The sequence below is a fragment of the Panulirus ornatus genome, chromosome 34, assembly GCF_036320965.1.
Source record: "Panulirus ornatus isolate Po-2019 chromosome 34, ASM3632096v1, whole genome shotgun sequence".
In the NCBI taxonomy this organism is placed as follows: Eukaryota; Metazoa; Arthropoda; class Malacostraca; order Decapoda; family Palinuridae; genus Panulirus; species Panulirus ornatus.
In genome coordinates, this window is record NC_092257.1 from 9241399 (window position 1) to 9258418 (window position 17020).

The 17020-nt window shown below is 40.7% G+C and overlaps 1 protein-coding gene across 1 annotated transcript in view; it reads right to left on the bottom strand.

The window, feature by feature from the left end:
• The window catches only part of LOC139759818 (uncharacterized), a 138450-nt gene that overhangs the window by 64237 nt on the left and 57193 nt on the right, over positions 1–17020 (bottom strand). Inside the window, exons 2-3 of the mRNA XM_071682306.1 lie at positions 11078–11251; positions 6429–6505 (exon numbers count right to left, since the gene is read on the bottom strand). Coding sequence (XP_071538407.1) covers positions 6429–6505; positions 11078–11251 — 251 coding nt within the window. The remainder of the gene's footprint in view (positions 1–6428; positions 6506–11077; positions 11252–17020) is intronic.

Here is a 17020-nt window from a genome sequence, read left to right on the forward strand (position 1 = left end):
GCCCAGGTGCATATGCACCAATAATCACCCACCTCTCTCCATCAACTTTCAATTTTACCCATATTAATCGAGAATTTACTTTCTTACATTCTATCACATACTCCCACAACTCCTGTTTCAGGAGTATTGCTACTCCTTCCCTTGCTCTTGTCCTCTCACTAACCCCTGACTTCACTCCCCAGACATTTCCAAACCACTCTTCCCCTTTACCCTTGAGCTTCGTTTCACTCAGAGCCAAAACATCCAGGTTCCTTTCCTCAAACATACTACCTATCTCTCCTTTTTTCACATCTTGGTTACATCCACACACATTTAGGCACCCCACTCTGAGCCTTCGAGGAGGATGATCACTCCCCGTGTGACTCCTTCTTCTGTTTCCCTGGTTTAAAAATACCTGGTTTAAAAAGAGAGATATACATAAGTATACGTATGTGAGTAGGAGAGATGGCCAGAGACCGTTATTGGATTATGTGTTAATTGATAGGCGTGCGAAAGAGAGACTTTTGGATGTTAATGTGCTGAGAGGTGCAAGTGGAGGGATGTCTGAGCATTATCTTGTGGAGGCGAAGGTGAAGATTTGTAGAGGTTTTCAGAAAAGAAGAGAGAATGTTAGGGTGAAAAGAGTGATGAGAGTAAGTGAGCTTTGGAAGGAGACTTGTGTGAGGAAGTACCAGGAGAGACTGAGTACAGAATGGAAAAAGTTGAGAACAAAGGATGTAAGGGGACTGGGGGAGGAATGGGATGCCTTCTCCTGATCCATAAATGCTACATACAAATCCATTTGCTTTTCTAAGTATTTCTCACATACATTCTTCAAAGCAAACACCTGATCTACACAGCCTCTATCACTTCTGAAACCACACTGCTCTTCCCCAATCTGATGCTCTGTACATGCCTTCACCCTCTCAATCAATACCCTCCCATATGATTTCCCAGGAATACTCAAGAAACTTATACCTCTGTAATTTTAGCACTCACTTTTATCCCCTTTGCCTTTGTACAATGGCACTATGCAAGCATTCCGCCAATCCTCAGGCACCTCACCATGAGACATACATACATTAAATAACCTGACCAACCAGTCAACAATACAGTCACCCCCTTTTTTAATAAATCCAAACCCGCTGCCTTGCCGGCCTTCATCTTCCGCAAAGCTTTTACTACCTCTTCTCTATTTACCAAATCATTCTCCCAAACCCTCTCGCTCTGCACACCACCTCGACCAAAACACCCTATATCTGCCACTCTATCATCAAACACATTCAGCAAACCTTCAAAATACTCACTCCATCTCCTTCTCACATCACCACTACTTGTTATCACCTCCCCATTAGCCCCCTTCACTGGTTCCCATTTGTTCTCTTGTCTTACGCACTTTCTTCACCTCCTTCCAAAACATCTTTTTATTCTCCCTAAAATTTAATAATACTCTCTCACCCCAACTCTCATTTGCCCTCTTTTTCATCTCTTGCACCTTTCTCTTGACCTCCTGCCTCTTTCTTTTATACATCTTCCAGTCATTTGCATTATTTCCCTGCAAAAATTGTCCAAATGCCTCTCTCTTCTCTTTCACTAATACTCTTACTTCTTCCTTCCCCAACTCACTACCCTTTCTAATCTGCCCACCTCCCAAGCTTTTCATACCACAAGCATCTTTTGCAAAAGCCATCACTGCTTCCCTAAATACATCCCATTCCTCCCCACTCCCCTTATGTCCTTTGTTCTCACCTTTTTCCATGCTGCACTCAGTCTCTCCTGGTACTTCCTCACACATGTCTCCCTCCCAAGCTCACTTACTCTCACCACTCTTTTCACCCAAACATTCTCTCTTCTTTTCTGAATACCTCTACAAATCTTCACCTTCACCTCCGCAAGATAATGATCAGACATCCCTCCAGTTGCACCTCTCAGCACATTAACATCCATAAGTCTCTCTTTCACACGCCTATCAATTAACATGTAATCCAATAACACTCTCCGGCCATCTCTCCTACTTACATATATATATACTTATGTATATCTCTCTTTTTAAACCAGGTATTCCCAATCACCAGTCCTTTTTCAGTACAGAAATCTAAAAGCTCTTCACCATTTCTATTTACAACACTGAACACCCCATGTACACCAATTATTCCCTCAACTGCCATATTACTCACCTTTGCATTCAAATCGCCCATCACTATAACCCGGTCTCGTGCATCAAAACTACTAACACACGCACTCAGCTGCTCCCAAAACACTTGCCTCTCATGATCTTTCTTCTCATACCCAGGTGCATATGCACCAATAATCACCCATCTCTCTCCATCCACTTCCAGTTTTACACATATCAATCTAGAGTTCACTTTCTTACACTCTATCACATACTCCCACCACTCATGTTTCAGGAGTAGTGCTACTCCTTCCCTTGCTCTAGTCCTCTCACTAACCCCTGACTTTACTGCCAAGACATTTCCAAACCACTCTTCCCCTTTACCCTTGAGCTTCCTTTCACTCAGAGCCAAAACATCCAGGTTCCTTTCCTCAAACATACTACCTATCTCTCCCTTTTTCTCATCTTGGTTATATCCACACACATTTAGACTGCCCAATCTGAGCCTTCGAGGAGGATGCACACTCTCCACGTGACTCCTTCTTCTGTTTCCCCTTTTAGAAAGTTAAAATACAAGGAGGGGAGGGTTTCCAGCCCCCCCACTCCCATCCCCTTTAGTCGCCTTCTACGACACGTGAGGAATGCGTGGGAAGTAATCTTTTTCCCATATCCCCAGGGACACACACACATATATATATATATATATATATATATATATATATATATATATATATATATATATATATATATATATATATATATATATTTTTTTGCTTTGTCGCTGTCTCGCGCGTTTGCGAGGTAGCGCAAGGAAACAGACGAAAGAAATGGCCCAACGTATGTATGTATATACATACGTCCACACACGCAAATATACGTACCTACACAGCTTTCCATGGTTTACCCCAGACGCTTCACATGCCCTGATTCAATCCACTGACACCACGTCAACCCCAGTACACCAAATCGATCCAATTCACTCTATTCCTTGCCCTCCTTTCACCCTCCTGCATGTTCAGGCCCCGATCACACAAAATCTTTTTCACTCCATCTTTCCACCTCCAATTTGGTCTCCCACTTCTCCTCGTTCCCTCCACCTCCAACACATATATCCTCTTGGTCAATCTTTCCTTACTCATTCTCTCCATGTGCCCAAACCATTTCGAAACACCCTCTTCTGCTCTCTCAACCACGCTCTTTTTATTTCCACACATCTCTCTTACCCTTACATTACTTACTCGATCAAACCACCTCACATCACACATTGTCCTCAAACATCTCATTTCCAGCACATCCATCCTCCTGCGCACAACTCTATCCATAGCCCACGCCTCGCAACCATACAACATTGATGGAACCACTATTCCTTCAAACATACCCATTTTTGCTTTCCGAGATAATGTTCTCGACTTCCACACATTCTTCAAGGCTCCCAGGATTTTCACCCCCTCCCCCACCCTATGATCCACTTCCGCTTCCATGGTTCCATCCGCTGCCAGATCCACTCCCAGATATCTAAAACACTTTACTTCCTCCACTTTTTCTCCATTCAAACTTACTTCCCAATTGACTTGATCCTCAACCCTACTGTACCTAATAACCTTGCTCTTATTCACATTTACTCTTAACTTTCTTCTTTCACACACTTTACCAAACTCAGTCACCAGCTTCTGCAGTTTCTCACAGGAATCAGCCACCAGCGCTGTATCATCAGCGAACAACAACTGACTCACTTCCCAAGCTCTCTCATCACCAACAGACTTCATACTTGCCCCTCTTTCCAAAACTCTTGCATTTACCTCCCTAACAACCCCATCCATAAACAAATTAAACAACCATGGAGACATCACACACCCCTGCCGCAAACCTACATTCACTGAGAACCAATCACTTTCCTCTCTTCCTACATGTACACATGCCTTACATCCTCGATAAAAACTTTTCACTGCTTCTAACAACTTGCCTCCCACACCATATATTCTTAATACCTTCCACAGAGCATCTCTATCAACTCTATCATATGCCTTCTCCAGATCCATAAATGCTACATACAAATCCATTTGCTTTTCTAAGTATTTTTCACATACATTCTTCAAAGCAAACACCTGATCCACACATCCTCTACCACTTCTGAAACCACACTGCTCTTCCCCAATCTGATGCTCTGTACATGCCTTCACCCTCTCAATCAATACCCTCCCATATAATTTACCAGGAATACTCAACAAACTTATACCTCTGTAATTTGAGCATTCACTCTTATCCCCTTTGCCTTTGTACAATGGCACTATGCACGCATTCCGCCAATCCTCAGGCACCTCACCGTGAGTCATACATACATTAAATAACCTTACCAACCAGTCAACAATACAGTCACCCCCTTTTTTAATAAATTCCACTGCAATACCATCCAAACCTGCTGCCTTGCCGGCTTTCATCTTCCGTAAAGCTTATACCTCTGTAATATTCCTATGAGTCCACGGGAAAATGAAACACAATAAGTTCCCAAGTGCACTTTCGTGTAATAATCACTTCATCAGGGGAGACACAAGAGAGAAATATAAGTCTGTTGATATACATCAAAGAGACGAAGCTAGGACGCCATTTGGTAAACATGCAATTGTCAACTGGGAGATAAGTTTGAACGGATGTGTGGTAATAAAAAGAATGTGGTTGAGAGAGTAGATGAGGGTGTATTGAAATGGTTTGGTCACATGGAGAGAATGAGTGAGGAAAGAGTGACAAAGAAGATATATGTGTTAGAGGTGGAGGGAACGAGGAGAAGTGGGAGACCAAATTGGAGGTGGAAAGATGGAGTGAAAAAGATTTTGAGCAATTGGGGCCTGAACATGCAGGAGGGTGAAAGGCGTGCAAGGAATAGAGTGAATTGGAACAATGTGGTATATCAGGGTCGACGTGCTGTCAATGGATTTAACCAGGGCATGTGAAGCATCTGGGGTAAACCATGGAAAGTTTGTGGGGCCTGGATGTGGAAAGGGAGCTGTGGTTTCGGTGCATTATAAATGACAGCTAGAGACTGAGTGTGAACGAATGTGGCCTTTGTTGTATTTTCCTAGGTTTCATTTCCAACCCTCAAAAGTTAAATTTTCTAACTGCTTGACAAATATAATTAATTTCACAATCTCAAAGATATTCATATGTCAATTTTCTCCACTATTTTCACAACAGTACATGCTATATAAAGTGCAGGAAAAAGGCAAGAGTGTCAAGTGAGTAGTCCTGCCTATGCTTTCCTGTTTATTATGCCCACATCAAAATACTGATTTCTGAATTGCTTTACATAAAATATCTTTTCTTACTATAATCAATGCCATTCAACAATAAATTTTTCAAAAAAGTGAAATCATAGAACTTTGCAATATTAACAGCCATTGCCAGTCAAATATAGTACTGTTAAGGTCAGAGAGGCTTTAGTAAGATTGCTTCCACTTTTGTTAGAAACACCTTCAGCCCCATGTGAGTCAACTTTCAATGCAGGAAGAGCCGCTGTCCATAAAATCATTCTCCACAAAATCTAAGGACAGATCATCATCATCAAGGAATTCAGAATCATCAGCCTTGTCCTCTAACTCTTGTTAAGAGCCATTCAATTTCCCTTCTAGATTTTTTCTGTCACTGCCACTGCTGAAAGACAACAGAATCAGGGAAGACATTATCATGCAATGCTACCTCAGCCATCACAGAGGCTTAGCACATACCCATGAAATAGACGTGCAAAGCTCCATGCATAAATTCATGTCAAGAGGATTTGTTCAGCTTGACTAAATATATGCCTGGAATAGGTAACTAGTTAAGATGGGAAAGATTCACAGTATCCATTACACTATTCAAAAATGCAAAGAGCACTATTTATACAGTGTGTCTGAACTTTTGAGGGCTGCCACCCACTATAAGCAAGTAACTGGTTTTGTTCCAGTTACAAAAGAAACTTCAATTAACTACATAACTGGGGTGTGCAGACTGGAGGATCATTCAAGTGAAAAGTATGCCTCTCAACCAGAGAGAATAGTTTCTTAACCTTTTACAACACAGTTCAGCATCATCCTTTGCCTTGAGTATTACCAAAGACCCATTATCATATAAAATATAATTAATATGAAATACAAAGCACAGCATTAACAATACAAAATATGATTAACATGAAATACAAAGCATAGCATTTACGATAAACACAAAACATAAAACAATAATGAAAGGATGTTTGCAGAGCTAAAATGAAATTGTAAACCAGTGACAATATCTATGCACATTTAAAAATACATACTCCCTTAGATACTTAATACACATAAAATATCTTTATCAAACAAAACATTACCTGTCCAGTTTTTGTCTCTCCTGCTGCATTAATGACCCAATCCCACTGTTCCTCTCCAAATGCAGCTGAACATGAGGCTGTGTGGGAGAAAAATAATAAAAATAAATCTGAAAATACAGTATATTCTATCATCTATTACCCTACAGCCATTTCCATTAAATGGATCAAACGTATAAAAGTTTTCATCTGTGTTGATATAAAGATTTTCTCACTACTACAGTGCTTCTTTATCATTCACTATACAAATTAAGCTGATATGCAATGGAAGAGAACACCTCCATTCACATCCTAACTTTTACATAAAATGCCATGACTGCACGCAATTAACAAGAATGCCCCTTCCACTCTCATCTGATAGACAGTATCTCCAATCCTCATTTATCAATACAACAACATCTCTTTCATGGTCTACTACTTGTACTTACAGCTAAACTATTCACAGCCTGTCATCCGCCATAAGTTCTGCTTGGCCATCTTAATGTAAAATATGCTCAGTACCCTTTGCTGTAAGATTCCTCCTAAATCATTCCAGATATGTTCTTCCCTGTACTAAAGCTACTTCTCTTCTATGATGAACAAAGATGCAACAGTTTTTCAATTCATAATTCATAATTCACTTCAGCAACTGAAAAAAATACTGAATATTTGGCATTAAAGAAACAAAAATTTTTCATTTTCACTGATGCCTCTATTATCAGAAAGGTTTCCCCTTGAAGACTGCGTGAAAAGAGACTTTCAAAGGAATGAAAAAACTCTCTCTCTCTCTCTCTCTGGTTGGTGTCCCATAAGCTGAGATGTATCTATTGAACTCCAGGGAATATGAACTCCAACCCCCTCATTCTAGTGAGGTTTATGCTTCTCACCTTTCACAAACTAACTGCACAGCAGTTGCTCTGAAGCTCTTCCCTCCAACCAACAGTCACCGTGACGATACCATAATCTGACTATGGGATAAGCCACACAGGACACACAAGTTGAGCACCTTCTAATTCCCCTGACATTGATATCACCCCAAAAATGCCTACCATCAGTAATGAGATACATTTCTCAAAAGAGAGGGAAAGGTAGGGCAGGGAGTAATAATGGAAAATTGCTTACAGCCCGATGGGTCACATCCATTCTCTACCTGTCATGTGAAATGTACTGAAATCACAGCACCTTATACACAACTAGGCCCCACAAACCTTTCCATAGTCTTTCCCAGCCTCTTTACATGCCCTGGTTCAGTTCACTAACAGCACTCTGACACCTGTACATCATTCCAATTCACTCTATCCTATGCATGCCTTTGAACCTCCTATACATTCAAGCCCCAATCACTCAGAATCTTTTTCACTCTGTCCTTATACTTCCAGTCTAGACTCCCCCTTCCAAGTGTCCCCTCCACTTCAGATACATATATCCCCTTTGTCAATCTTTCATCACTTATTTTGTCCACAAATCTAAACATTTCAGCACACCCACTGCAGCTCTCTCAACCACACTCTTATTCATTAACACAACTCTCTCTCTTTCCCTTCCATTACTTACTTGATTAAACCACCTCATAATTTCTAATGCATCCATCACCCTCTGCACATCCTAACCTGAAGCCCTAGCATCACACCCATACAACATTGCTAGGACTACTATACCCTCAAATATGTCAATTTCAGCCTAGTAAATATAGTGCCATTTCCACACAAATTTCAATGCTCCCAGAACCTTCACCCCCCTCATCTGCCCTATGAATCACTTCTGCTTCCGTGGTTCCCTTTGCTGCCATATCCACATCCAGGTACCTAAAAATTAAACTTCCTCCAAATTTCTTCTATTAAAACTCATATCCTAACTAACCTGTCCCTCTGCCCTACTGAGCCTCACAAGCTTACATTTATTCACATTTACTCTCTAGTTCCTACTTTCAAACACACTTCCAAACTCAAACACCAACTTCTGCAGTTTCTCATTCAAATCTGCCAACAGTGCTGTTGTTAGCATACAACAACTGACTCATTTCCCATGTCCCTCTCCAAGACTTGCATTAACCTCCCTCACCATGCCATCCAAAGACATATAAACAGCCAGGGTGACTTCACACAATCTTGCCATAGACTAACCTTCAATTGGAACCACTCACTCTCCTCTCTTCCTACTTGTACACATGCCTTACACCCATGATAAAAACTTTTCACTAGTTCTAGAAGCTTTTTTTTCTGGACCATATATGCTTAAGACCTTCCACAAGGCATCTCTATCAACCCTATCATATGCCTTTCTAACTAACCAATCAACAACAAAGTTACTCCCTTTCTTAAGAAATCCAACAGTAATACCATCCACTCCAGCCACATTTCATCTTACACAAGGCTTTCACCACCTCTTCTCTCTTCACCAAAGCACCCTCCATGATTTTTTCACCCTGACCCAAACACCCTCCATGTGCCCTGTCATCAAGCACAATACTGACTAAATCTCCTCTTCACTCCATGACTATCTGTTACCACTTTCCCATTTGCCCCCCTCAATAATATTCCCATTTGTTCTCTTTGTTCTTTGCACATTATCAATCTCCTTCCAAAACATTTTATTTCACCTGAAGTTCACCCCAACTCTCAGTTGTCCACTTTTTCAACCCATGCACCTTCCTCTTGACTCCCTGCTGCTTTCTCTTGTACATCTCCCAATCACCTGCACTCCTTCTCTGCATTACTCCACAAATATGTTTTTTCTCTTTCAAGAACAATCACCCTTTTTAACCAGCCCATCCCTGACCTTACACATGCTACATGCATTCCTCAAACACTCCCCTAGCTTCATTAACTCTCACCTTTTGCTATTCTACACTCAATCTCTCCTGGTATTTCATGAAACAAGTCCCTTTTCCATGCTCACTTACTCTCAGCACTCTCTACTCACCCATGATATTTCCTCTTTTCTACAAATTTTCACAAATCTTCACCTTAGCCTCCACAAGGTAATGATCAGCCATCCCACATCCAAAAGTCTCTTTTGCACACCTGTCAATTCATATGTAATCTAATAATGTCTGCAACCATCTTTTCTACTTGCATATGTATACTTGTTTCTATCTCTCTTTTTAAAGCAGGTATTCCCAATAACCATTTCTTTTTCAGCACAAAACTTACAAGCTGTTCATCATTTCCATCTACATAACTGAATACCCGATGCCCACAGTTATGCCCTCAATTGTAACACCACTCACCTTCACAATTAAATCACCCATCACTAATACCCAGCATCAAAACTGCAACCACACTCCCTCAGCTGCCTACAAATCTGTGCAGCCATGGGTAATCCACCCCTCCTTCAGTATAAATGGGGGAAACAAATGTATGAAAGTCCAAATTTTTTAAATAACATTTAGAAAATATGAAATACCTTTACAACTATGAAACGAAAAATGAATAAAATTACTTTCTATACTATGTAAAAAAACTATGAAACAACAGAAAAATTATTAAAAACATAAAATTACTTCCTATACAATGTAAAAATAGTCACAAACTCACCAAGGATGGAAATAGGGAGGTGGCAGTACATTGTGCTTGATAAAATATAAACCAGCATGTCTGAAGGCTCATGGTGGCAAATTTTACAAGAATACTCTAAAAGGATTGTAAAACACAAACAACTATGAAACAATGCAAAATCGAACTAAAATCAACCTACTATGTAGCTGGTCCCAGGGAGGGGAAGACAAATTTATGCAGTAAAACTGCAGACATCCTGCATGCTTTTTCAAGGCCAATTTTACTATTGTCCACTATCGGCATGTTTATATTTCTCCAACACTTTATACAGTGAATCCTCAATTTAACAGACCCAATATAATGGATTTCAGATTTAATGGACCAGGCAACTAATAATACAATAATTAATAATAATTTGAAGATTAAAAAATCAAAAAATGTCAAATGCTGTACCGTGCTTATTTCATATCACACTTGTTTTCGGGAGTGTGGTGTATACTAACTTTGTTTTGGTCTTGGTCTGCTTCAAGCTACCGTGCAGTAAGGTTGTATACAGAAAATTGTGACCTTATCAAATAATTTCGCAATCCATACAATTCAAAATGGCATGAAGTCATAGAGGAGTTAAAAAGTGTGTTAACTGTATATTTCAATACTGTATATTGTATTTTGTGTTAAAAATTGGCCCATAGGTTACATTCTCAATGTAATGGACTTTCGGCATTAACGGAACCCCCCCCCACTTGGTCCGTTAAATCAAGGGCTTACTGTATATCATCTTTAAATCTGTTGCATGTTTAATACAATTTTACATCACAAGCTGTCAGTATATCATAAAACCTTAGCAACAGAGCACAAGATGTCACCATAGCCAGCAAATTATGACTTGGGTAATTTCTTTTATATGGGTAAAGGTATCATACCCTTGGGCAACTTATGGTTACCACAGCACACCACTGGTTTGCTTTTACAAGCTCTATGTTTAAAACTAAAGCATCCAGTTTAATACTACAAAAGCTACATCCTCAGTCCTGACTCGAGTTAGCCAACCTATGATAGCTGTGTCCATATAGAATTGCTTAAAGTGTAAATTTGATATGAAATAAGAGTTTGGTTAACAGTACTCAGCAAAATAATCATCTTAGCTGGTACAATGAACAAACCTTACAAACTAACCTGAATTGATAAGATTAGCACTCCTGAATGTTACAACATCTTCATTGAAGATTTTGGCCTGCTGTTCATTAAGCCAGGCAATCTGAGGAGGTACTTTGTCCACAACACAAACACCTGAAGTTATGTTTTTGGCTACTAGTTCACATACAATATGTCGCCCAATAAATCCACATCCTGGAAAGAAAAAATATAGGTTTATGTAATCATCAACTCAAAGATTTCTGTATAATCTCCACCATGACCTCAGGACTCCAAGTAAAAATGCGAAAATTTAATTGTTCAACTAATCATCAGTCTCATATGGTTAAAGACAATCTTTAATTTTACTGTACTTATATCTATGCCCACGTAGCTCATAATCTAATTCATTCCCATTAAGAAGACTTTCTGAGATGAATTCACAAACTATTCCATCATTCAGCAGTCTGGTAAATGCCATGAATTTATCAGTATCTTGAGTCCTATGTGGAATGTTACTAAATGCCGTCTAGAGGTGAAGCCAAAACTAATCTAATTTATGGAACTCTATGGTGTAGCAGTATACTGTTCCTGATCGTGATGCATCTTTGAGCCTACTGGGGTCTAGTACACTTAGGTTTGAACCCTGGTCATGGTAGGTGGTTCATAGTCAACCTTACTTTTCATCCCTTTTCATTAGCTGGTCAATAAATTGGGTAATAGGCAAAAGCTAGGTTATAAATATTTGATTTTTACCATATTCAGAATAACACGCATGGTCCATTTACACCTCTTTTTAATCTATATAGACTTAAGTTTTGAATAACACAATCATCATTTGGCTGCCAGCGTGGTGATGTGGCACTACTAGAGTCATGAAAGAAGTGCTTGGACCCATGGCATGGATACAGTCCATAGCCACAACGTGCCACAGTATACTGTATATTACATGAATTTTACCCCTTGCACCATGATACCAAAGTATCATTTAAGTTCTCCTGGAATCAACAGTGATAAGAAGCATAAGGCCATAACCACTGAGGTTGAGAGGGATGTACTACCTCGCTGACACAGGAAGTAGTAGTGAAAGAGAAGACAGAGGTGTTTGGACAATTTTTGCAAGGAAGTACTGGAAATGACTGGGAGATGTATAAAAGAAAGATGCAGGAGGTCAAGAGAAAGGTGCAAGAGGTGAAAAAGAGGGCAAATGAGATCTGGGGTGAGAGAGTACCATTAAACTTTAAGGAGAATAAAAAGATGTTTTGGAAGGAAGCAAATAAATTGCGTAAGAAATGAAAACAAATGGGAACATCAGTAAAGGGGGGTGTGATGCGGAGGTAATAACAAGTTGTGGTGAAGTGAGAAGATGAAGTGAGTATTTTGAAGGTTTGATGAATGTGTCTGATGACAGAGTGGCAGATAAAGGGTGTTTTGGTCGAGATGGTGTGCGAAGTGAGAGGGTCAGGGAAAATGGCTTGGCAGACAGAGAAGAGTTAGTGAAAGCTTTGTGGAAGATGAAAGCTGGCAAGGTGGCAGGTTTGGAAGGTACTGCAGTGGAATTTATTAAAGGAGGGGGTGACTGTGTTCTTGGCTGGTTGGTAAGGATATTCAATGTATGTATGATCATGGTGAAGTGCCTGACGATTGACGGAATGCATGCATAGTGCCACTGTACAAAGGCAAAGGGGATAAAGGTAAGTGTTCAAAATACAAAGGGAAAAGTTTGTTGAGTATTCCTGGGAAATTATATGGGAGGGTACTGACTGAGAGGGTAAAGGCATGTACAGAGCATCAGATTAGGGAAGAGCAGTGTGGTATCAGAAGTGGTAGAGAATGTGTGGATCAAGTGTTTCCTTTGGATAATGTATGTAAGAAATACTTAGAAAAACAGATGGATTTGTAGGTAGCATTTATGGATCTGGAGAGGGCATATGACAGAGTTCATAGAGATGCTTTGTGGAAGGTATAAAGAGTACATGGTGTGGGAGGTAGGTTGCTAAAAGCAGTGAAAAGTTTTTACCAAGGATGTAAGGCATGTGTACAAATAGGAAGATAGGAAAGTGATTGGTTCTCAGTGAATGTCAGTTTGTGGCAGGGGCATATGATGCCTCCATGGTTATCTAATTTGTTTAAGGATGGGGTTGTTAGGGAGGTGAATGCAAGAGTTTTTGATAGAGGGGCAAGTATGCACTCTGTTGTGGATGAGAGGGCTTGGGAAGTGAGTCAGTTGTTGTTCGCTGATGATACAGCACTGGTGGCTGATTCGGGTGAGAAACTGCAGAAGTTGGTGACTGAGTTTGGTAAAGTGTGTGAAACAAGAAAGCTGAGTGTAAATGTGAATAAGAGCAAGGTTACAGGTTCAGTAGGATTGAGGGACAAAGCAATTGGGAGGTAAGTCTGAATGGAGAAAAACGGGAGGAAGTGAAGTGTTTTTAGATATCTGGGAGTGGACTTGGAAGGGGATGGAAACATGGAAGTGAAAGTGAGTCACAGGGTGGGGGAGGGGGCGAAGGCTCTGGGAGCATTGAAGAATGTGTGGAAGGTGAGAGCGTTATCTCGGAGCAAAAATGGGTACGTTTGAAGGAAAAGTGGTTCCAACAATGTTATATGGCTGCGAGGCATGGGCTATAGTTAGGGTTCTGTGGAAGACAGTGGATGTGCTAGAAATGAAATATTTGAGGACAATATGTGGTGTGAGGTGGTTTGATCGAGTAAGTAATAAAAAGATAAGAGATGTGGGGTAATAAAAAGAGTATGGTTAAGAGAGCAGAAGAGGGTGTACTGAAATGGTTTGGTCACATGGAGAATTTGATTGAGGAAAGATTGACAAAGAGGATATCAGAGGTGGAGGGAACGAGAAGAAGTGGGAGACCAAATTGGAGGTGGAAGGATGGAACAAAAAAGATTTTGAGCGATCAGAGCCTAAACATATAGGAGGGTGAGAGGCGTGCAAGGAATAGAGTGAATTGGAATGATGTGGTATACCAGGGTCGACATACTGTCAATGGATTGAACCAGAGCATGTGAAGCATCTGGGGTAAACCATGGAAAGTTATGTGGGGCCCGGATGTGGAAAGGGAGCTGTGGTTTTGGTGCATTACAAGTGACAGCTAGAGACTGAGTGTGAACGAATGTGCGCTTTGTTGTCTTTTCCTAGCGCTACCTCACGCACGCACACGGGGAAGAGCAGTGCTGTTTCATGTGTGGCGAGGTGGCGACGGGAATGGATGGAGGCAGCAAGTATGAATATGTACACGTGTATGTATGTTGAACAGGATCACAATTTTACGTATGATCACGTATATTCCTATGAGTGCAGAGGGAAAATTAAACACGATAAGTTCCCAAGTGCACTTTCATGTAATAATCACATCATCAGAGGAGACACAAGAGAGAAATATAACAGTCAGGTGATAAAAAACAAAGGGACAAAGCGACATAGAATGTCTACCTAATGGCGTCCTTGCAACATCTCTTTGTTTTATATCAACTGACTGTTATATTTCTCACTTGTGTCTCCCCTGATGATGTGATTATTACACGAAAGTGCACCTGGGAACTTATCGTGTTTCATTTTCCCCATGGACTAACAGGAATGTGTATATATGTATATGCCTGTGCAGGTAAAGGTATGTATTTTCATTCATTTTATTATACTTTGTCGCTGTCTCCCGCGTTAGTGAGGTAGCGCAACGAAACAGACAAAAGAATGGCCCAACCCACCCACATACACAGGGATATACATACACGTCCACACACGCACATATACATACCTATACATCTCAATGTATACATATACAAATATACACATTCAGACATATACATATATACACATGTACATAATTCATACTGTCTGCCCTCATTCATTCCCGTCACCACCCCACCACACATGAAATGACAGTCCCCTCCCCCAGCACTTGTGCGAGGTTGCACTAGGAAAAGACAACAAAGGCCACATTCGTTCATACTCAGTCTCTTGCTGTCATGTATAATACATCGAAACCACAGCTCCCTTTCCACATCCAGGCCCCACAAACCTTTCCATGGTTTACCCCAGATGCTTCACATGCCCTGATTCAATCCATTGACAGCACGTCCACCCCGGTGTACCACATCGTTCCAATTCAATCCATTCCTTGCACGCCTTTCACCCTCTTGTATGTTCAGGCCCCAATCACTCAAAATCTTTTTCACTCCATCTTTCCACCTCCAATTTCGTCTCCCACTTCTCCTCGTTTCCTCCACCTCTGACACATATATCCTCTTTGTCAATCTTTCCTCACTCATTCTCTCCATGTGACCAAACCATTTCAAAACACCCTCTTCTGCTCTCTCAGCCACACTCCTTTTATTACCACACATCTCTCTTACCCTTTCATTACTTACTTGATCAAACTATATCACACCACATATTGTCCTCAAACATCTCATTTCCAGCACATCCACCCTCCTCCGCACAACTCCATCCATAGCCCATGCCTCGCAACCATATAACATTATTGGAACCACTATTCCTTCAAACATACCCATTTTTACTTTCCAAGATAACATTCTCGACTTCCACACATTTTTCAATGCTCCCAGAACATTCGCCCCCTCCCTACTCTATGATTCACTTCCGCTTCCATGGTTCCATATGCTGCCAAGTCCACTCCTAGATATCTAAAACACTTCACTTCCTCCAGTTTTTCTCCATTCAAACTTACCTCCCAAATAACTTGTCCCTCAACCCTACTGTATCTAATAACCTTGCTCTTATTCACACTTACTCTCAGTTTTCTTCTTTCACACACTTTACCAAACTCAGTCACAAGCTTCTGCAGTTTCTCACCCGAATCAGCCACCAGCACTGTCATCAGCGAACAACAACTGACTCACTTCCCAAGCTCTCTCATCCACAACAGACTGCATACTTGCCCCTCTTTCCAAAACTCTTGCATTCACCTCCCTAACAACCCCATCCATAAACAAATCAAACAACCATGGAGACATCACACACCCCTGCCGCAAACCAACATTCACTGAGAACCAATCACTTTCCTCTCTTCCTACACGTACACATGCCTTACATCCTCGATAAAAACTTTTCACTGCTTCTAACAACTTGCCTCCCACACCATATATTCTTAATAACTGCCACAGAGCATCTCTATCAACTCTATCATATGCCTTCTCCAGATCCATAAATGCTACATACAAATCCATTTGTTTTTCTAAGTATTTCTCACATACATTCTTCAAATCAAACACCTGATCTACACATCCTCTACCACTTCTGAAACCACACTGCTCTTCCCCAATCTGATGCTCTGTACATGTCTTCGCCCTCTCAATCGATACCCTCCCAAATAACTTCCCAGGAATACTCATCAAACTTATACCTCTGTAATTTGAGCATTCACTTTTATCCCCTTTCCCTTTGTACAATGGCACTATGCAATCATTCCCCCAATCCTCAGGCACCTCTACATGAGTCATACATACATTAAATAACCTTACCAAACAGTCAACAATACAGTCAACCCCTTATTTAATAAATTCCACTGCAATACCGTCAAACCTGCTGCCTTGCCGGCTTTCATCTTCCACAAAGCTTTTGCTACCTCTTCTCTGTTTACCAAATCATTTTCCCTAACCCTCTCACTTTGCACACCACCTCGACCAAAACACCCTATATCTGCCACTCTATCATCAAACACATTCAACAAATCTTCCAAATACTCACTCCATCTCCTTCTCACATCACCACTACTTGTTATCACCTACCCACTTGACCCCTTCACTGATGTTCCAATTGTTCCCTTGTCTTATGCACTTTATTCACCTCCTTCCAAAACATCTTTTTATTCTCCCTAAAATTTAATCATACTCTCTCACCCCAACTCTCATTTGCCCTCTTTTTCACCTCTTGCACCTTTCTCTTGACCTCCTGCCTCTTTCTTTTATACTTCTCCCAGTCATTTCCATTATTTCCCTGCAAAAGTC